This window comes from Pocillopora verrucosa, chromosome 3 (assembly GCF_036669915.1).
Source record: "Pocillopora verrucosa isolate sample1 chromosome 3, ASM3666991v2, whole genome shotgun sequence".
In the NCBI taxonomy this organism is placed as follows: Eukaryota; Metazoa; Cnidaria; class Anthozoa; order Scleractinia; family Pocilloporidae; genus Pocillopora; species Pocillopora verrucosa.
The window spans coordinates 768,350-789,774 of NC_089314.1; the positions used below are offsets into that span (position 1 = coordinate 768,350).

Consider the following 21,425-nt stretch of genomic DNA (forward strand, 5'->3'; position numbering starts at 1 on the left):
CTCCACTTTTGAAACAATTTTCCAACTTTCAAACGAAGATAAGATAGTGCAGATTGCGGGTGAATAGTGTCACGCAAATTCGTCAAAATGTGATGTTTGCTTTGAAATACAACTGTTTGCCTTACGATGTAATTATTTCTGATGTCAATCGCTACCTTTCGACAAGCCTGCGGGCGTTTGTAGCGTTGTGGCGTTTTCCGACCCAGGAAGATTTGAGGCGAGTCGTGGAGAGGTTTGCTGGGGGTCTGGCACTAATATTGAGTGTTAAAGCCTTGCAGACCTCTCGCCAGCTCATGTTGCTTAAGCTTGGCCTCTTACTTTCCAGTAGACGAAGAAACGCTTGTGCTAATGATGAAGCCTACCCTCAAACTATCTTTCGACAGCATAATACTAATCTTCTTCAACGTAAAACCATTGTTCTCAGCTGTGATAGGATGGTTTTTAACTTCTAGCCCATTCATTGAGCTCCCTCAGTGGTCCGTTACCAGACATAAGTTCTTGCGGGCCGGCTGCAGTGTCAATTGAAACCTCGAGGTTTGGTCAAGATCTTTGCCTATACTTTCATTCGAGCAAACAAATTTCAAAACAAAATTACCCAGAGAAGCTGTGACGGAACAGTTAGCACATTAGCCTGCGTTGAGAGGTCCGGATTGACCTTGCCGGGTCACCGCGTTGTCTTCTTATGTTAGTACTGTACAATTATATTTCCTTCTTCCACCTAGGGGTGTAAATGAGCAGGTTAACTTGAGATACACGGGCATCCCATCCAAGAGGAGTTTCAGTAATTCCTGGGGACATCTTGCGAGTCGGGGATAAGCTTTTCCACCCCCTCCACCCACAATAAAATTTCTGCTTATGACAATATTCCTCTAGATTTACCTCTCTCCCCTTCTCCTAGCCATTCATCGTGGTTCCCAGGCCGTTTACCTGTGAATATACATCAGTTTTTGCAACATTTGCTCATCCAAACTAATGTTTCAAAGCAACAGAGCCATGTTCCTTTCGTTTTTAAAAAAATGTGAAACAGTCTTAATGTTTCACCAGATTAGGCTACCATGATGAACTCAGTCTGCATGCAAGTATCTGATTTATTGGGGAATATACCATAAACTACTTTAGGAAGGAATTATATAAAACAAGTTCCACCAAATTCACTTTTAATTAAGAATTAATAATTTCACCAAATGATTATTCAAAACCTTTTGCACGCTACACGCTGTAAACATAAAAATCAGAAAGATCTCCATTTTCCAAGTTCATTTTTCAAGTTCAAAAGTATTCACCATGTTCATGTTGTTTGAACATCTGGGTTGGAGTTGGGTTTAATGTTAAAAGAAAAACAGTGACTGAGTGTCCATGCAAGGTCAATGCATAACATTACTGAAATTTCTGGGTAACCTGTCGTTTCATACCCAGCTTGGTTGATTTGTACCCACTCAGTTCAGTTGTTTGCACTCATGCTAATGAAGTGTTTCCATGTTAGGTATTCTTAACCTTTTCCACCCTAACATCAGTATGCATATTCTCCATACTGTTTCCTGTATATATCTATACATTCCCTTAGATGCTGATGAGGAGAATTTGTTTCATAATTCAGAGCTTCTCTAGTTGGTGACCATTTCTTTTATTCTCATTACCTGCATGTTTGGTTTGGGTGTGATATTGTAGAGAGAAATTAGATGCTGGTCACTCTTAAGGGTTGAAGTGTTAAAGTAAATTCAGTTTAATATTTTAAATAGCAACATCAACTGTGTTGAATAACTTTTGAAATTTTTCTATTTTTGATATACAACCAGTAAATTAAGGCCTAGGGCTGAAAAAGCAGGGTCCATGAGTCATAAGAAAGACACAAACAATATTTCCACCAGATACATACAGGCTGTATATATTTACTTTCCATCCTAAATGAACTTACATTACAAACTAATGTTCATAATATCAAAACCTCAATTTTTAAAAATTGTATTTAGACAGTATTGTGAATGAATGTATATGTATATTGGGACAAGTTGACAAGCAGTTCAAGTACAAACCCTCTCAAACTTGATACAATTTGACTACTTTGGATATGAGACAACTGAGTATGAAACCACTGAATACCGATTTCTTTAGAACTGTAGCTAATGCCAAGACTGCAAAGAGATACAGTTGAAATCAGTACACACAAATAAGAACTTAAATGAAGGAAAATCTAACTGAAAGTAAAACCTTTACCAAAAGTTTGACTTTGTTCTTGCCTACCTACATGTAACTATTTTTATGAAACACAATGCCAATATGTGTGTGAGAAAAAACCACTATGTCACTGTTCCATGAGGAAACAAACTTAAGTTTTCCCTGCCAGTGCCTTCTTTAGTTCAGATGGTTTAAACACACCATGTTCAGTGACAATGCCCCCTGTTATCAATTCTGCTGGAGTCACATCAAAAGCTGGATTCCAGCAAGCAATGCCAGGAGCAGCAATGCGAACACCTGCTACAGTAGTAAGTTCTTCTGCAGGTCTCTCCTCAATCACAATGTCACTGCCATGTTCTGAGGACAGGTCTATGCTAGTGGAGGGCACAGCAACATAGAATGGGATTCCATGATGTTTAGCTGAAAAAGAAAAGAAAGTTTATTGTTAACATTGACTGGCAGTATTTTATATAAAAACTTTAATATCTGTGGGACAAAGACACTGCCTATTTGTACACAAGACTACAGAGATATCAGTTCAGGTGCAAGCTTCTTAATGGGTCATTGAACACTGGGTTTTTTAGGTTAGACAGTTTACCCTAAAAAATTCCCTCTCCAAAAAACTGTTTGGGAAAGGTAATGAATTGCTTTCTTTGTTTAAATAGAAATCAAAACTCTGTCCTTATAAACCATGCAGTGGAAATACCAAATTCAGCAGCACACAGAATTAAGTGAAATTTGGTGTTAATAAGTACAAGTAAATTTTTGAAAGATTTACGAGTGTTTATTTAACCCAAATTGCTTGAGAAATCATGTTGTTACTTGTTAATAATTTACATGGAAAAAGCATTGCAGAAAGTCAAGACAGATGAAATTTTGAATGTGCTTGCATTTGTAATTTGCACTTGTGTTATAACTTTGCACTTGTTTTCAGCCAATCAGAAGCACATAATTTTTTTCATGTATACTATTAATCAGTATGGGCCTAATGAGCTAATGAGTCTGAATATAAAAAAAAAAAAAAAAGTAAAAGAGACAATGCCTGGCATATCACTTCTTTACCAGCTATAGCAATCTGATATGTCCCTATCTTATTGGCTGTATCTCCATTGGAAACCACTCTGTCAGCACCAACAACAACTGCATGTACTCCTTTTGTCTTCATGAGTAGTGACACCATTGAATCTGCAACTAAAGTTGAAGGAATATTCTCATAGACCAACTCATATGCTGTAAGCCTTGATCCTTGGTTATAAGGTCTGGTCTCAGTGCAGAACACATGGTCAATATGGTCTTGTTCAGACAAATGTCTTATCACTCCTAATGCTGTCCCAAATCCTGATGTTGCTAGGGAACCAGTGTTGCAGTGTGTGAGCACCTTTAACTTGTCAGCCCCCACCAGTTGTAACATATGCTCTGCACCAAGCCTTCCAAGAGCCTTGTTATCACTTAAATCTTTGTCTAGCATTCCTTCTATTTCTTTGATAAGTTCTATCTTGATACTTTCAGTATTACTGAGTTTTGATGACAAGTCTTTGACAAATAATGTCAAATGCTTTGCGGCTTCCATAATATTTACAGCTGTTGGTCGAGCTGTGGTAAGATACTGAAGCTTCTCTGCAACAAAGTTTTCCACTTCTTCTTTGGAACTAAATGACATTGGTAAAATCTCTACTGCAAGACTCAAGGCACCAACCAAAGCAATTGCGGGAGCTCCACGAACCTGGAACAATAAAATATACATGTATCTCTGAAAGGTTTGAGTATTTACTAAATCAAATGCTCATTTACTGAATGTATAGTTTGAAATGAACAACTCTATAACATACATCACATACACTAGAAAAATTAGCCACAGCACATTTCAACTTGTTCATAAATAAGACTATTAGTAATATTACAATATCAGTGCTCTGATGCAGGATCATTTTTCAACAACAAAAATAACCAACTAAATTTCATCAGGATTTAGAGTTGTACTAACTACAAAAAAATTGACTGCCACCAACCATGTAACAGTTGCAAATCTAACTGTAAGCAAACCAAATTTGAGCCAACCAAATGCCAAAATTATTTCCACGTACTGTTTCATGACTTTTGCAGTGTAGGCTACACTGCAAGTTAACCTACAACTTAAGTGAGTACATAGTATTGCTGAATATTCTCCAATTCCTTTCTAAGACTCTAGGGGGTTCTTATGAACACCAATCACATCATCTATCACAGTAGGAACCAAAACATTAAAAACTGCACAAGTTTGGTTTCATTATGCAATGTTTCAAGAAAATTAACCAGAAAATGGTTGCATGTGTTTCACCATCTTAAATATTTGTACTCCTTCCAAGTAACTAGTGTACCATTTTTTTAAAATTCTTCTTCCTGAAAATTGGCCAACACATGTCTATACAACAGTTATTACAAGTTCTATGTTGTTTCTTTCTGGTATTGTAGTGCAGGCACCACAATGCAAAGAGAAAGAGAAAGGGAAAAGTGGAGTCAAAGACACTTATGAGTCCACTGCATAAGTTTCAATCCAAATCACTAGAGCTTTGTGTTCAACATAATTCTGTTTAACACAATAAATCTGTAATAAACTGTTCTTCATCTGTGCTTAGTTTCCTATAGTCTTGATCCAAACCTACTTGTAAGCAAATGTGTACAGACTCTCAGTAACATAGAATTTGATTTTCTCTTTGAAATGTATGGTTCACAAACAGTTTTACTTCATCTCACTTCACCCTGTAATCCTTTCCCCTGAACTGAATGAACAAGTATACCCAATTTATTTACAGTATATATTTCTCGAAATGATCCATTGGAGTTTGTCTTCTTTTTATCTTCATCAGCCAGACCTGTCTTGAATTTTTGTTGCTCTTCAGTATGAAGTTGAATTCCTAAAAATATTTTTTCCTTTTTCTTTCCCTCATCGTTTCCTAAACATCCAACTCTCTTGATTAGGAAGGAAGCTGATTCAGCAATTTCTTTAATAGAAGATGTTTGTTTTGATCCACTGTTTACAAGAAAGTGGCAAATATTCCCATAAATAAAAGGATGCAAACTATCTTGATTTGTGCAGGGTGAAATTGTCTCCTCAAGATTAACATGGAACAAGGCAAGTTTGCTTGTTTTCCTACTCTTTGCACATAAATCACAAACTATTTGAGCACTTTCGGCACAATTTTTCCAAGAAGCCATGATTAAATTCTATGATAACTTTCTTTTTCGAATTGAATTAACATTAAAATAAATAAGAAGTATTCCACCTTCACTCTTCGTAAAACCTTTCGAGCCGCCGAAGTGAAAACGTACTTGTATCAACGTTCCAAAACGTTCCCTAAGTCAGCAACCCTGGATGTCCACGTGGACAATTGAGGTCCTTATAACGATTTCACAAAATAGCGCTAGCTTCTAAACGTCTATATCACGGCCTTTGAAAAACATTCGCAAAATTTTGCTCCAAAAAAGCCACCTATCCCAACATAAAGGTTTTAAATTAAAGAAAATTGAATGGGTTCTCATTATTTAAAAATTAGCTCACTTCGCTAACATTATTTGTGAGCTGGTTTGCCTAACTAACCTTCATTGCTTTTATCGCTTGCCAGCCATCTTCTACGCCTCTAATCTCCTCATATACTGACTTGTGAGGAAGGAGAAGTTGGTTTAGAATCTCAAGATGTCCACTTTTGTATTTTATCGCTAATAGAGACATTTTTGCTTCCGATGCAAAGCTTTAAACTATAAACCTCGTTTTGACAACCATAATATTTAACTTCCCCCCTCCCCAGAGTAGAAAATGAGCTCTCCCGAGTCCTTCCGCCGAGTTAAGAATGTTTTTCAGTTTCACTGAATTCTTTCGATTTCATATTAAATGGATCCTAAAACGGGTGGTGTAATCTGGGTAAATACGTTACGCTTAACTTCGAATTGGAAAATACTTTCTTAAAAATAAAATTCACTGAGATAGCCTTCTATTTTCCACATTACAGTGTAAATGCTTAACCAAGAGAATAAACAATACATAATCACTTTGCCTTACTTAAGTATATCATATTTGCATCTATGAAGGTTTATTGCTATTGAAGGGATATAGGCCCAACGTAACGCAAGGGACAAAAAAGAACCAAATCACGTATGATAGAAAAAATTAATAAGCGGCACGATTACGAAGGTAGCTGTAAATTAATGTTAACACTGAGTGCCAACATCCTCGCTGGCTGGAAGACAATACGGAAATCTTAAAGGCCGTTATGTTCATAATTGCGTTCATAATTGCGTAGAGTGACAAGCATCATGGAGACCAAAACTAATAAGAACTCGAACGTTCTCCTTTATGGCTTTTCATTCCATTTGATTCTTACCTTAAAGCTCACTCGGTTTTACTCGCTATTCGTTGCACCGGCGTCAAACAGCTGTTGAGTAAAACATCCTTCCTACAAGTCCTCGAAATCAGCTTGCTGATAAGATTATTGTTGATGTCGACATCTACGGGTGCGCTTGGAAGTGGATCGAAAACTAAGGAACAAGTCGTCAAGAGAGATTTTTCTTATGTGCCAAGCGTAGAAGTGTCTGCTCCAACTCGAATGGGCAACTGCGAAATGTAAGTTGTTTTTGTAACATGTGTAGGTGTTCACATAAGGAACATGGTTCTCACACAAATACCCGGATGTGTTCTTTATTCCTTTTTTTTTTTTCACCATCATAGGTGTTTGCTTCAAATGAATTATCCTTAGTCGGTTTTACATCTTCCATTTGCGTGCACATAACAATACAGTGGACGTCTTCCCAAGTAAAAGTCAAATACAATTGATCAGTTCAGCTTTAACTTGCCTAATTAAATAAATATGTAACATCTGGTGCACAATTTATTGCGACATAAAGGATAACTGTTTTTCTGCTTGAGGCATGCAGTGACTTGAACACTTCTTGGAACAAAAACGAAAAGCAATAAATAAAACTCGAGTCTTAAGTGAATTTCTTTTCTTCAAGGTTAATTAATTAAGAGAAGGTTCTTGGTTTTCATCTCGTTTTGTCAGAGTGCATTTAGAAATTATAACAGTAGACTATTGCAGTGAGTGCATCGTGAGTTTATGTCATCTTTGAAATATATGTTCCTTTTTGTTGCCGGCTGTTTGTAATTTCTTGCTCTTGATCTCTCTCGCCGTAATGATCTACTCGATATAACTTTTGTTCCTTGACCAAGCTGATCATTTTTTCACATGAAAATTTTATTTCATCGTAGCAACCTGAAAGTCTCTCTTTTATTGTCACACAAAATTGAAATTTGCTACAAGCTTTGAACATTCTTCTTGGCTACAGCTCAAAATCAGAAATATCAAAAAGGACAACAAGAAAAAAATATCAGGTTTGAACTAAAATTGAAACATTCTTACAATAACTCCATGGTAATTTTAAAAGTAATGTCAAAGTCATTCGTGGAAGAGCGGTAAAAACTTCTGCTATTCAAAATCTCTAAAATTTTAAGGTTAAAACATTCTATGCGATTCTCTGAAAATTATGCGATTGAAAGTAATATTATGTCCTTCTTCCTTTTCTAATAAGCGACATCTGAAAAGCAAAATTTAGGGGTTCTATCTTGATAAATCATATTTCATTGTTACTATCGAACAGAGGGCAGAAATTTAAAGAAGGATAAAGGTGAGACAAATAAATCATAACAAATTGAATATTCTAAAAATAACTACAAGGTAGACTTTACACTAGATTACAGTCATTTCGTGGAAGGGGGGAACATCTAGCACCCGCCTCCCAGAAAATACGTCTGATTTGCAGGCTATCACTTGTTAGTTCCATTGTTGAATAAGGTCAGAAGGCAGGAGGGAAAGATTCATTCGGAATAAAGCGACGTAAGTTATTCCATGTACTCTTAGATTGGATAGTATTCCATCACAGAGTTCCTTGATGCGTGTAGTTTACTAGCCAGCGACCCTTTAGACTCCCGGCCGGGTACAGAGAGAAAATGTAAGGGTTAATGTGGCCTCCTCGAGAACACAACATAAGGAGCAAGTCACAGCTAGACCCTGGGGTTCTCAATCAGTCGTTCTGAAGTACAGTGTTCTCAGCATTGGGCCGGAATGTTTCCCAGCGTTGACGATAGTGAATTCATAATTTGAATACTTTATTTCATCGAAATTATTGAGCGGCTGTAAATATGTCAAACTTGCCACACGGGGACAGGAGAACGGCTTATCTACTCATGCTGACCACGGTGCTCACAGCTTCCTTGTAATAATGATAAGCGTGTGTGAGCTAATTTTAACTCTCTCCAAAAATGTGGATGAGATCGAGACAGACGGGAAAGGAACAAATAAGATTAATTTTAAGTAATTAGGCTCAGCTCATTCCCCGCCAAAATTAATTTTACGCGCCCGTTTCTTCCGCCCAGTGCTTGGTCTACTGATGTACACACACATTGATAAAAAAGTCACTGCTGTACTTTTCATCAGGGATTTCAAGGCAATATTGTTTCGCTATTTCTTTCGTAAATATGTGGTGAACAGACAAAAAATAAAATAATATATTAATGTTTGGGTGCACGTTTTACTTTTGTTTCGCGGTTCACCTCCCAATTGATAATTGGCATTTTGTTAACAACGCGATACTAATGATATATTTTCAGAACGTTTCTCCTGTATTTGAAATAACTCGAGCTCGGTCTTATCTTTCAGTTTCTTGGCTGACTGGCTATTTGACTGTAATCATTACTTTCAGCAAATGTTTGGTTCGCGTGATTGGTTGTTTTATGTTCTTTTCTCTCTCGACCTGTAAACAAGTCCTGAGGGAAAGACTATGGAACACATTATTTGCATCAGCAGTTTTGCTTATAGAGGCACGCCAACACAATTTCAAGTCATTCAACTAGTTGCAAGCGGGCTGGAAACAATTTGACTGGCTGAAAGCTGCGAAATCCGGTCGTTCAGGTAAGGTAACGCTTTTTTGTCCAGATCCAATAAACGTCATTTCCAAGTCATTGCTGGAGGAAACTTCCCCACAGAACCATGAAGTTGTTAGCAAACCTTTTGGCCGTAATTGCTCTTTAAAAATCCTATTAATTGAGTTTCAACTATATCATGGCTAGGCGCCAAAAATTTATATTTCAATCCATCAGCAATTCTAGTCAATAGCGAAGAGAATTCTTTCAAACAGCTTTTCCTTTAGGTTTTAAGGCCTAGGAAAATAACGTTTTTTTCCTCTTGAAGAAAAAATTTTATTAAGTCGAGTAACCACCAAACGCGCTGAACTAGAAACGATACAACATACGCTTTTCATTCCTTCAGATCCCCTAGAAGAAGTAATTTCCACTTACTTCTCCTTAAGTCCACTTAAAATCAAATTGCGTTCAATTCCATGCTAACATTAAATTTATATCGATGAAATTTCTATTGCGGTTTTAATGATGTATAACTAAGAAGGTAAAGAAAGATCGCGCGCAAATTTTTACCGCAACTCGGCCGTGTAAGGTAGAATACGCCTGGGTGTCCATAAATGCTCCCAAAGCGACTGGCATTGAATCAGTTATACTAACATATTAAAAAAGTTAATGCATGAGATTTCAAAATTGAATTCGCTTATTGAACCTGGGTCACTTCAAAACACTTTCAAACATCCGAGAGCGAAAAGCACTCCAGGGAGGAGCCCAAATTTGCCGCCCTTGCAGTTCAATTATCAATTGATTGTATGATTTATAACAAGCTAAGGTTATGAAGTCTTCAAGAACTTGATTAAAGTGACAGTCAGTAATGTACTTTAAACTCCTTGCAACAGCGGAGAAACAGGTCGAAAGAATCTTCTCCGGTGATTATTATTCACCCACGAAGAACTTGTATGTCTAACAAAAGGCATATACGGTTATTTACAAAACTTTGTAAGTTGGGCGGCTGTAATTAGACACCGACTTGACCGCGCGGTAATGACGTCACATATTCCCGCTTAAAAGACTCATCAGAATGGACAAAATTTGTCAGAGATACGACTGATTTATTTAAGTTGTTTATTCTAGAATTAAGATCCCAAGCAATACCAAATTGTAAGCTACACCTCCAAAAGTTTACACCTTAAGGTCAAATAAGGGCGGTAGTGCAATTGCTGCTCTTTTCATCAGCCTTTCGTGCAACGATGAGTCATTTTATGTAGCAGACTCTTTCTAACACTAAATTATAGATATAGCGTTGAGAAATATCGTAAAACGGATATGACATTTTAAAATGGCGAGAGCCGAACACTTTGTTTTGAAGTCGAAATATCATTGTGGTTCACTTACAGCAGACACGAGAGCGCCCAGAAAAATATTCAAACAGAAAAAACAAATGCTTAATATCAAAAATGTAACATGCTTGGACACAACGTGATGCCTCTGGATCAGACACAAAGCAATACAAAACGGAAATTTCCTGCTACCCTCGACAATTTATTATAGATTGTTTACGTTTTACCCATTCTGGATTGTTCAGTGTATTTTTAAAATACGTTAGGGTTGCAGTTGTTACTGTAAAGATGCAATGAGTTATCGATTTAATTAAGCTTTTTAAATCTTCGGGTGAAAACTTCGCTGGTTTGGAGTTTTAAACTTGTAGCATTACGCCAGGGTTTTCGTTTATTTTTTCAACTCTTCTTGAAAGCAATTGACTTGGTTTATCAGCAATTATCTGTTGAACAGTTTCGACTTTAGACTCCTTGTTCTATTTGCAATAAGAATTTTTAGCGTTTTCAGCTCAATTATCTGGCTTTGAATGAACCCCTGATAGAAATAATTGCATAATGCAAGGAATGAAGGGAAGTTTCTCGAGTATGGAAACGTTGTTGCTGATATTGAGCGCTGCCTTTTATAGTCATTGTTTTCAACCTTTTGATATACCTCTGTCTGAGCAAAAGTATCAATAGACAATTGTTGATGATACTAGGCTAAGCACACGGCAAGATTTATCGCCTCGATATCGTAAATAGTTATTATAAATAAAGAGAACATCTTTTTTTAAACGAAAGGTCCTTTTTGACTAAAAGTAATGGTAAATTGCATGCTCTAATTCGGAAAAGTTATGATGCTCAGTGAGTAATCTTTCATGCGGGATCCATAAAACTTACATCAAGAAAACCATAAAAAGATTCAGGTTTCTCCTTCGCCGTTTTACAAAGAACTTTAAGTTTGTTTTTTTTTTGCGCAACATTTTTTGTGTTATATTGTTCTTGTGTTGCACAGCTGAATCATGTCCTAATGGCAATAGAAACAACAAAAACAGCCGGTATTCACACGTAGGTGTGTTCTGTTTAAGGACAGCCAAGGAAATCGGCGGAAATTTTCTCTGACTATAATATAATCGCTATACCTTTTATGGGATCTTAGTATCAGTTAATAAAATCATTGTGAATTGATGAACTAGAGTTAAAATAAAGAATCTTACCATGGCCACCCAGCATTAAAGAAGGTCAGGAGAAAATTAGGGAGAAGTTTAATTTGTAGATCGTTGCTGCACAATAACTACATGTAAAGGCTCATATCCTGGGTAAGATTAATGATTTGGCGTCCCGGATTCTTTCACTTTAATCAGAGTGTTAGCTTTGATTTTGGATATTGCAAATGTCGGCGAGTATTCAAAATTCACGGGGGAGTGGTAGATTGATTGGCGAGCCCACATCGCGTGTCGTATATCAAATGCCTTGGATATAATGAATCGTTATCAAAGGTGAGCAAACAAACCTCACCCTTTACCTCAGCTGAGTACAGCGAAGCAACACTCTCCACTCAAGCCGTAAGTTCCCTTTGAATGTTTTGAGTGTGTAATGCACCGTAGATAATATGAATTGATGACGGACCTAGAGTTCATTATCTGGGGTTTTATTGCCAGGCGCACTGTGTAAATATTCGTCCATGCAAAGTGTATCTACTTTCTGGTATCTTCTTTTAAAATGAATTTCATAAAGGCGTTCAGTGTTGTTTGCGCTCTTTCCAGTAAAGTAGAGTAAGCCAAAAAATTTTGGGACCACATTTTCTTGTTCGGACTTCTGAAAGTGCGATGCGTGCGTTCTCCCATTTCGTCGTAATTTAAAGGCCGGTCTTAAATCAAAATGTTAATAGATTCTATTTGGAGTTACGTTTCTGTTCAGGTTACGAACTTTCAGGTTTACGAAACGTTCAGGTTTCGGCTTTTCATACTTCTTTTCTTCAAAAACTAGATGTTGAGTTTGATAATAAAGACACGAAATGTGGCATTTTTTACGACTATTGCAGCTGCAGCTCAAACTTACAAGAAACGACATTTCAAGAGGCCTCTTTTTCCCTTTCATCGGTAAAGAACAATTTTAAAGCCTTAAGACCAGATTAAAATTAGATATAATTTACAACAAAGAGGTTGAAATTTTCATTTCCTCTCTCCTGCTCTCTTTAAAGATGCTGGGAGAGACGAAAATAATCAGAGCACCTTTGCAAATTCCCGATTTATTTTTATTGGTGTCTATCATTCCTCGCAAAGAAAGTATGTGTTCATCCTGTTGGACTGTGACCACACTGAGATAATGCAGAAAAAACCCTTAAAATTGAATAAATCGGCATTTGCCCAATCACATGTGAACTCTAGTTTGTCCAATATTAGTTACAGTTTCTTTTGAAAATGGCATAAAATGGCCAAACTTAGCTTGATATGCATGAAATCATGACAGAGAAAGTGTTTTAACCTGTCTTCGCAGCTTCTATTAGCTGCGATTTTAAAAAGGAAAAATTTAATATGCCAAATATTCCTTGTTAGCTATTACTAACTGCAATTAAAAAAAACCAAATGTAAACAAGCAATTTCAGAGCAGAAAGCCCATGATAGTACATGCTCTTCGGCTCTGTGTTTGCTTACTTTGGAAAACATGATCGAATGAACAAAATTGAACAAGTAAAGTATAAAAAGCTGCTGTTAGTGTGTTCAACGTGCTAAGCAGAAAAGAAGTTCCTTTGTTTAACTTATCACGCACAGAGCAGGTCAGATCATACATTCTCAATGGGCTGTTGATTGAGTACCTGCCTTATGTCAAAATAACTTTTATACTTAATGCAGTTTTCATTCTTCATTTTGCAGTTACTTTCAACCACACGACATGGCTAACATTAGAGTTTTGGCGATTTTTCTGCTGATCGCTTTAAGCACGGCCGAGAGAATGGTGAGTTTTATAAAATTTAACTCTGTATAACTTAGCTAGCACTACGAATTGTTCTACTGCATGATCATTTTAAACTTTCATAAATGCACAGTATTTTTCCTTCGATTTGAGACTGAAGTTTTTCTGGGTAACACTTCCCCTTTTTCAAGAAAGACAAGGTTAGAGGACATTCACATATTGTGAAATTTCTGAGTGTAACAATCTCTCTTTCAATTCCTCTTACAACGACGTTGATTCTTTCGAACAGATCACACCTCATTACGCCTACAGAGCCAGAGAGAGCATAAAATACAGATAACAACAATAAGAGCAGTATGGTGAAAATTTAGGGAATGAACATCAGCTACATGATACTTCTAGGAAACTCTTTGACATAATTTTGATATTTTTTCTTTTCAGAGTGAAAGAATGATCAGTTTTAAAATGCTTAAAAAAAATCTCTGACTGAGAAATGAAAGTAGATTAAAAAACTGCATTATAGAAACCATAAACGCGCATTTTCATTTCGCACAACAAAAGTGTACACAAATTGAAAAAACAAATTAAAAGTAAATAAATGACTCAATAAGCTGAGCAATAAAAGTAACAAGGAAATTGAAAATAGTAACATTATTTAATTGAAAGTATGAAGCGCAATTTCGATCCTCGTAGCCTGTACAAATCATTTTGTTGCCCCACATTTCTAATTCATGTTTTTTTTATTCAATTTTGTCAGGCCCCCAAAGTAGGCTTTGCAAAATGGAAAGCGCTGAGGGAATTAAAGAGAAACACAGGTAATACAAAACATACTCAGCCCTCCTGTTTGGTTGGGCATATCATGTATCTGCAGCAGAAATCGTTAAATGCGTTCATTTTGGTTGCTGCTGTAAAGGAGCAGTAGACGGAAAAGTTGTCAGTCGTTTATAAACACGTGAGATTGGAGAGAGACGATAAGTTTTCGAGTAAAAAGACACGTTTGAGACTTCAAAAATGGGCGGGGAGAAGAGATAAGTAGGAAAGAATAGAGGAAGAAATTCCTAAATAAAAATTGACAGTAGGGAAATACGTGTTTCTTCCTACTGATATCCATGTAAGCGAATATACTCGAGGTACTCTGCGAAAGGTATCCTTGTATAGCTAAGGTTATGCCAATACAATATCTCTTATAGTTTTTACTGCACTCACCAGTTAGCATATACCTGTTATATGGTGTCACTTACATTGATAAAGTAGAGATTATGTTAAACATACGTGAGAAATGTATATAGCTGATGACTTTCAGTTTCTAGACATTTCCAACTTGCCCTTCCTCATTGGAAAGTCGAGTTTGTAGAATCAATCACTATAAAAAACGAAAAAAAAAGAATAATTTTCAAGTTGATATTTAGAGCTGCACTGGCTTTTGGACATGCACTCTGTGAATGATCCGATAAAAAAACAAACAATCAAAAAAACTCACACCTCGCTATGGACCACTTATTATTTTGCGCCTGGAAGGAGGGAAGGGGGAGCGGAGGGTCTGAGGGGGATCACATGGTTTTACAGGGGGGAGGGAGGATCAGCTTTCCTTAACAGAGCCTAAAGTGGAGACTATAGAAAATTGAATGCCTGTGAGGGGGTCATTGGAATACAACAGAGCTTTAGAGGGGGAATCCTCCCCACACCACCCCTCCTAGGCGTCCCCCCAACCCTCCTCCTAGGCGATAACTAATGTTCCTAATCAAGTAGTTATTTGCAAATCTAAACGAGCTGGAGCCTAGTTACAAAGATTAAGAAAGAAAAAATGTTTGGAATCAACAGTTCTCAATGCACCACCCTTATGCAACAAAGCTATTGACATTGGAATCACGATGGAGAGAAGGACAGAAGATGAGTGGGGATTGGAAAAGAAGTTTGCAGAGGCACTCATCAATAAGTTCCCTGTCAATCACGATATGACCCACATTGGTGTCATTGGGTTCGATCAGCGCACTCAGTTACTTTTCGATTTCAACAAACTGTTGTTAAGTGCCACATACAAGGAAGACATGTTAAAACTGATCGAGTCCTGGGGCCCTGGTAATTCGAATGATACGACTCGTGACAAAGTCATAGATCGAGCGCTGGAACTTGCGGGTGAAAAATTGTTTACTGAAGCTGGTGGAGCCAGAGGATACGATCAGGTTTGGCTATAAATTTGGGTTGCTTTTGGAAAATCTTTCATTGAGCTCTGTCATAAGGAATTTTTTATAATCGGTGCCGGGGTCAGTCTAAATCCTCAAGCTCGTATTCAGAGCACTTCACCATTTCAGTGTTAGAAAGCAGCCTGGGAATGAAGCTGGTATGGATTTCATCCATCCTCATTTATCACTGATCTTGTTTGGTTTACTCTTATACAAAGTGATCAGGGACCAGTCGCTGTTTATTTATCGCCGGGGGGGGGGAGAGGGTGGGAGGATTTCGGAGGGATCACATGGTACTCAGGGGGAATGGAAGGGGAATCAGTCGTCGCCAAATGATTATAGAGAGAGGCTATAGAAAATTGATTGCAAATTACCTGCTAATGAGAAGGGCTCATAAAATATTACAGAGACTTATGAGAATCAGATAACCTTTATCGTTACACAACCATAACCCCCCCCCCCCCTCCTCCGTCAGGCGATAAGTATCGAATAGTCTCTTAATTCATCCATTTATTCGTCATTCACTAGTTCGTTCATTCATTTACTCATTCATTTATTTAAATACATAGCAGGGCTCATTTCATTTTTATTTTTGCTTCCCAGGTTCTTGTGCTTTTGACAGACGGCAAGCAAGTGAGTCAAAGTGTTCCATCTCCTGATACTCCCGCAGCGCCAGTCGCCCGTAGACTTGAACTGCAAGGAGTACAAATTATTGTGGTTGGTATCGGCTTTCCAGATCCTATAGAGCTTTTGGAAATTGCTGGTGCTGGTGTGGATAATATGGAAAAGTACAACAACATATTTTACCTGAGGGATGAAAGTATTCTTCAGTCCGAGGTAGAGAAAGTGGCAAAACGCATATGTGAGATGACCGTATCGGACATACATTCAGTTTAAACCATTTACTGTTAACAGTCTTGTAGCAGTGACATGTTTTTTGATTTAGTCGCTGAAGAATCAAAACTAATTTTGTAGCTAGTCAGCGATACGTAGAACTGAAGATTTCTTTTAGTTTTAAAAAGTTTGCTTTGATGTTCTCTTTATTTTTAATCAAATAGCTCTGATATTCTCATCGCGTAAAGGTCGTATCAATCACATTTATGTTGTAAGAAAAAAAGTTCACTGCAGACAGTTAAACAGACGCCCTATCTTGTATTAACAGTTTAACTTCATAAAATTGGGAAATAAATTGTTTTGTTGCCTGAATAAACTTACTAGCGTTTACTAAATTTACCTTCGTAGACTTAAACAGCGCTTCAGGAATGTATGCAAAACTAAACATCACTACATGCAGGGTAGTCAAAAAAATGATTAAAAATGAAACCCTGAGTTATTATAAAGTTTAGGTTTCGGTTTGTAGCTGAGCAAACACATTTAAGATTAATGTCTTTCGGTTCGTGCGTTTTGCCTGACTGAGCTATAACCCCGAAAAACGTAAAACCAGACACTAGCTTTTTCACGTGAGAAATAAAAACAAAGTGATACCCCTGTCAAATCCCGGTCAAATCCTACTCGACCTTTCAATGGCCTTCCCCAGTGTATATTTTCTTTAGCCGAAATAAAAGCGTATTTTTTTTCAACTTTCTTCTTTGAAAAAGGAGCAGATATAGTTCATTCGCCTTTCCTAATACTCGAGAACAGGAGAAATAAATTAGACCCAGTGTGCATGTCGGTATCTAGCGCAAAATCGCAACCTTTTTTGTTGGTACTCAAAAATTTAGAATGTCTTTAAAGGCTATTTTCATTTATGCATTCAATTATAAATCTATATATCTTCAAGAAAAGTTGGATTTTTTCTTCTTTTGTGCTGATCCTCCACTGAGCGCTATAATATTCGCCGAAAAGCAATCGCAGCAAAGTTATGTCCAACTAAACCTGAAAACTTGAAACCCCGCACGAATCCTAGGTCGAAGTGGGGATCGAAATATTTTTATAGTTATTGTGAGAGGCAACCTGTCGAAAAACAATCGAATGACATCAGTCCCGAGACGTCTCCTTCTCGAGCATAGACTAATCAAGGATCAGTTCCACCGTATCCTGTCTCGCCCCCTCCCTTTGATATGTATATCAAATGAAGAGGCCATACAAACTGTGTAGCATTAAAAAGGAATTTTAGTTTTTGGTTGAAAAAGTATCAAAATTGTTGGATGGCTTCTACATCATAAAACGTGATCAAGCGACAAGGAGTGTTCCCGAAAAATACTTTGGCTTCAGAGATTTACGTAAGAGGGTATTTTTAATAAGGAGAACGAAAAAGTGCCGAAGTATCGACCAATCGAATAATTCATAGCAAAGTGTTATCAACCGTGTTCTGTTTTGTCGTCGAAAACATTAGTATCGGGTCAAAATTAGGGGATTGAAAAAGCCAGGTTTTAATTCAGTCGTTTTTTAGCTTCGAATAGAAAACAGTTTTTTTTTCTTCAGTTAAACAAAAGCGCGTTTACACAGATGTTTGTCTCTTTTTCAAAGCATTTTCCATTTCCTTTGACGTTTAATGCGAAAGTAATTTACTCTAATGACAGGAACAAAAACATCTGACAGGTGAGTTGGGCAGCTTAGGGGGAACCTCATATTACTAAAATGCTCAACTGTGAAGAGTGATTGTGCAACTCAAGATCGGAAGAGCTTCGTTGGCAATTTCTTTATCTTACAAGAGGCACTTCATAATGTATTTTGTGCTTTTCTCACGTGCACAGCGCGGGGGTCGATGCTTTAGCAGTGTTATTATTATAGAAATAATCCTTTACATTTGGTTCTTTTCCACTACTGAATTTTTAGGCGCAACACTAGCTTTTTATCCAGCAACGTTTTCTAATCGTATATTGGTGCCCCGTGCAGGATCTAGGCATGTGTATCGCTCTTTAAGTGACACAGACTGGTTGAACTGCATCATAAAATGTCACAACGATCCGATTTGTGTTTCCTACAATTTCGATCGTTCCTCGGACGATCTTGGAGTCTGTGAAATGCTGAGTTGTGGAATAGAGAGTTTATGCGACCAAAAAAGCTCTCTGATGTACTTGAAAGGAGCGATCTTTCAGCAGTTAACCTCGAAAAAGGTAAGGTTATTCATTTTCCATCGTATTTGAGGACGTTTTGGAGAACTTGACCGGGAGTGATTTTAGAGCCCTTATAAAACTTCAGGTCACAGATGTCAACCAAAGATACCTGATATCTGTGAATACATCAAAAACGTCACTTGAGTCGAAAGAAATTGTCAAGTTTTTGTTCAAATTTGGCAAGCTTTGAGAACTTGCAGATATTGTTACAAAATTCAGAGAGCAATTCTGAAGCATACTGGGAGTTATAGAAGGATGTTGCCTTCTCATAAGTGAAGGACTGGAGCCAAATCTGAGACCCTTGCGGCGAGTTGAGCAAAATATATACTTGCTTCGTTCATGAAAAAATTCTCATTGGCAAAAAATCAGTTCTGTATAAAAAGCTCATAGGTCTTTTCAGAGGTGACCCGGAAAGCATATCGAATTCTGTTTCACAATGCTACTGTCTACTTAAAGAAAAAAGGCTTCATTTGATTGAAATAAGTGATACGGATTTACTTTTCTGTTTGAATGGGTCAAAGTTGTGTACTGACAGATCTGACAGATCTAATCATTGATTCTGGAATTTTTTTTTTAGGATACTAATATCTGTGATCCGTCATCAAGCACAGACAGTGAGGATGGAAACAGGAGTAGGTTCTTATATGTCAAAGGTAGAATTGAAATTACACCAAAAATTGATAAATGGATAGATCCGTAGTCAATCAACCAATTAAATAGGTCAAAATTTTGGCTCAAGTTACCCTTTATTCAAGCATGAACCCCAATGGCGTCTCTGAGAGCCGGATTTTTCACAAGGTTCTTTCCTAGGGTTGCCGTGGAACATTTTTTTCTATCTGTTTATGTCTAGGGTTAGCCGCCTTTGCTCTCCACTGAAGAAACTCCTGTCTATCCACGCCCCGAAGCCATTTTTCCACTGAGCACGTTGTCTTCGTCTCTCTTATCTCTTCTGCCTTTTCATCAAGAATATCATTACAAATAGCGGATTGACGAACGCTATGATTCCAATATTCCATTTCCTTTGTCTTGCTTCTAGTAAATATTTTTTACATATAAAAATTATTAAGAATATTTAACAAACAGACGTACAGACAGATAACAGAATTGCAGATCGACAGACGAACAGTAAAGGCAGAGGAAAAAAGGAACGATGAGGTGGAAAAAGGGTGGTTAAGCAGATAGACAGACAGACAAGATAATTTGGTTTCATCAACTAAGTTGATGTTGTAAATTAGCCACAGTAAAGAGTTTCTGAGCTGATGTTTCGAGCATAATCCCTTCGTCAGAACGAATAGCAGACAGACAGACAGACAGACACACGGGAATGACGGAAGAAGGGCTGTTATGTCTCATTTCCCTATCCGATTCCAGATTTCAGTTTTTCTTTTCCATCTGTTGGTACAACTGATAACTACGTTCAGAAGCAGGGCCCGATGGTCCATTTGTCACAGATAAGTTTCTGCTTCTGGCTTAACGCGACAAGAGATCGTCTGACCATCTTTAGTTACCTGAGTTCCAAAGGAATCATAGAGTTAATGTTGCAAGTCGTCGACAGGAAAAGTTTGTCGCTTACTGTGGGAGGAAATTCAAGGTAAGAAATTACTCAAACGACCGAGCTGTTGCGACTTGATGGATTGATGGATGAAGGGAAAAAAGGACAGACTGATCGACGGGATGCATGTTAGCACGAAAGCACTAAAGCACTAACACACTGTCACAGACCACACCTCTGAGCAAAATACGAAGCCTTCACTTTATAGTTAAGATCACCTTCTGTGGTCGTTATGAAATGTTACGCTTCTATGAAAAACAAAAGTGCGTTACATTGTAAAGTAATTACATTTTCCGGTGACAAAATGTTATAAATGTTGACATTTGTTTTATCAATCTTATATTTAGTCCTTTGCAGTAAAAAAACAGTAAAACAAAGTAAAAACAAAAACTAACAAAAGAAGAAGAGCTGTTTACAACAGTAACAAAAATAGATATTTACACCAAGGTCGCCATCATCATAGACAAATTGCAAATGCGAAGGAAAACAAATTCATTATCAAACAAAAACGAAGGATTTGTATTTTCACTGGAAGTTTATTTTGTTGGTTGCCCTGCAGTGATTGAATCATTCTCCATGTATTTCACTTGTTACCTTGTCATTATTGTCCATGAAAGAAAATAAGAGTGAAAGGCACTCAATTTCGACTTGAAGTTTCCCCCAATACCATGCGAATTTATTTTAAAGTGACAGCTTTGTGAAGCCCACTGTGGCCGGCCATTCTTACAAATAGCATGAGGCTTTTAAGTGTAATTCACTTGTCAATTCCAACCTCTTTTTCCGCAGGAAAATTATGGCGACAGTAAACGATGGGAAATGGCATCACACCTGCACCATATGGGACAACTCTGATGGGGCGTGGTCGTTTTTCAAGGATGGTGTTGCGGTATCAAATAGAAGCCGTTTTAAAGTCGGTTATGTTATTCCCCCTGGAGGAACATTCGTGCTTGGTCAAGAACAAAAATCTGACAAAACTTTCAAAAACGTGCCATTTATTGGCGAACTGGCTAATTTTAACATTTGGAGCCGCACTTTGCCTGCCATAAAAGTCTTAAAGATTTCCAAGTGGTGCTTTAGAGGACGGGGAGACGTGTTTTCGTGGCCTGATTTTCAATCTGTTCAGATAAACGGCAACGTGAAAATTTCAAAGCCTTCTTCTTGTGCGAAGTGAGCTTCATGCAGTCTATGCCTGGATTGTATTTTGTAGTTATGCCATAGATAGCTTTGGCGAGGAAGACACTAAAAAGTAATTGTGACAAAAAGAGCGATCGTTTTTCTAGAAAATTAGAGGATTAAACATGCATTGGGTTAAAAATAATAAATTCTTGAAGGAGGGTACAT

The 21,425-nt window shown here is 37.4% G+C and overlaps 3 protein-coding genes across 4 annotated transcripts; 2 read left to right on the top strand and 1 right to left on the bottom strand.

The window, feature by feature from the left end:
* Nucleotides 1-1,184: 1,184 nt before the first annotated feature.
* On the bottom strand, nt 1,185-5,923 carry LOC131769640 (methylthioribose-1-phosphate isomerase). The gene is made up of 3 exons (XM_059085378.2): nt 5,753-5,923; nt 3,238-3,898; nt 1,185-2,595 (listed from the first exon to the last, which is right to left on the bottom strand). The coding sequence occupies exons 1-3, from the start codon at nt 5,882-5,884 to the stop codon at nt 2,327-2,329; spliced, it is 1,062 nt and encodes a 353-aa protein (XP_058941361.2). The 5' UTR covers nt 5,885-5,923; the 3' UTR covers nt 1,185-2,326.
* Nucleotides 5,924-11,880: 5,957 nt separating this feature from the next.
* LOC131769661 (von Willebrand factor A domain-containing protein 2) lies at nt 11,881-16,683 on the top strand. The gene is made up of 5 exons (XM_059085400.2): nt 11,881-11,939; nt 13,251-13,332; nt 14,048-14,105; nt 15,112-15,473; nt 16,077-16,683. The coding sequence occupies exons 2-5, from the start codon at nt 13,270-13,272 to the stop codon at nt 16,368-16,370; spliced, it is 777 nt and encodes a 258-aa protein (XP_058941383.2). The 5' UTR covers nt 11,881-11,939; nt 13,251-13,269; the 3' UTR covers nt 16,371-16,683.
* Nucleotides 16,684-18,105: 1,422 nt separating this feature from the next.
* LOC131769674 (C-reactive protein 1.4-like) lies at nt 18,106-21,394 on the top strand. 2 transcript variants are annotated; one of them, XM_066164348.1, is made up of 4 exons: nt 18,106-18,532; nt 19,110-19,185; nt 19,904-20,123; nt 20,871-21,394. In XM_066164348.1, exons 1-4 carry the CDS (start codon nt 18,140-18,142, stop codon nt 21,253-21,255), a joined length of 1,074 nt encoding a protein of 357 aa, XP_066020445.1. In that variant the 5' UTR covers nt 18,106-18,139; the 3' UTR covers nt 21,256-21,394. The 2 variants fall into 2 exon arrangements, with proteins under 2 accessions (XP_066020445.1, XP_058941401.2); XM_059085418.2 differs by having other exon boundaries at nt 19,110-19,164.
* Nucleotides 21,395-21,425: the final 31 nt, after the last annotated feature.

Coding starts and splice junctions, on each gene's coding strand:
- LOC131769661 (XM_059085400.2), top strand. CDS start 13,270: ATGGCTAACATTAGAGTTTTGGCGATTTTTCTGCTGATCGCTTTAAGC. Junction 14,106..15,111: donor GGAATTAAAGAGAAACACAG/GTAATACAAAAC, acceptor TGGAATCAACAG/TTCTCAATGCACCACCCTTA. Junction 15,474..16,076: donor GAGCCAGAGGATACGATCAG/GTTTGGCTATAA, acceptor TTTGCTTCCCAG/GTTCTTGTGCTTTTGACAGA.
- LOC131769640 (XM_059085378.2), bottom strand. CDS start 5,884: ATGTCTCTATTAGCGATAAAATACAAAAGTGGACATCTTGAGATTCTA. Junction 3,899..5,752: donor AAGCGATAAAAGCAATGAAG/GTTAGTTAGGCA, acceptor TTATTGTTCCAG/GTTCGTGGAGCTCCCGCAAT. Junction 2,596..3,237: donor ATATCAGATTGCTATAGCTG/GTAAAGAAGTGA, acceptor TTTCTTTTTCAG/CTAAACATCATGGAATCCCA.
- LOC131769674 (XM_066164348.1), top strand. CDS start 18,140: ATGTATTTTGTGCTTTTCTCACGTGCACAGCGCGGGGGTCGATGCTTT. Junction 19,186..19,903: donor TAGGTTCTTATATGTCAAAG/GTAGAATTGAAA, acceptor ATCCGATTCCAG/ATTTCAGTTTTTCTTTTCCA. Junction 20,124..20,870: donor ACTGTGGGAGGAAATTCAAG/GTAAGAAATTAC, acceptor CTTTTTCCGCAG/GAAAATTATGGCGACAGTAA.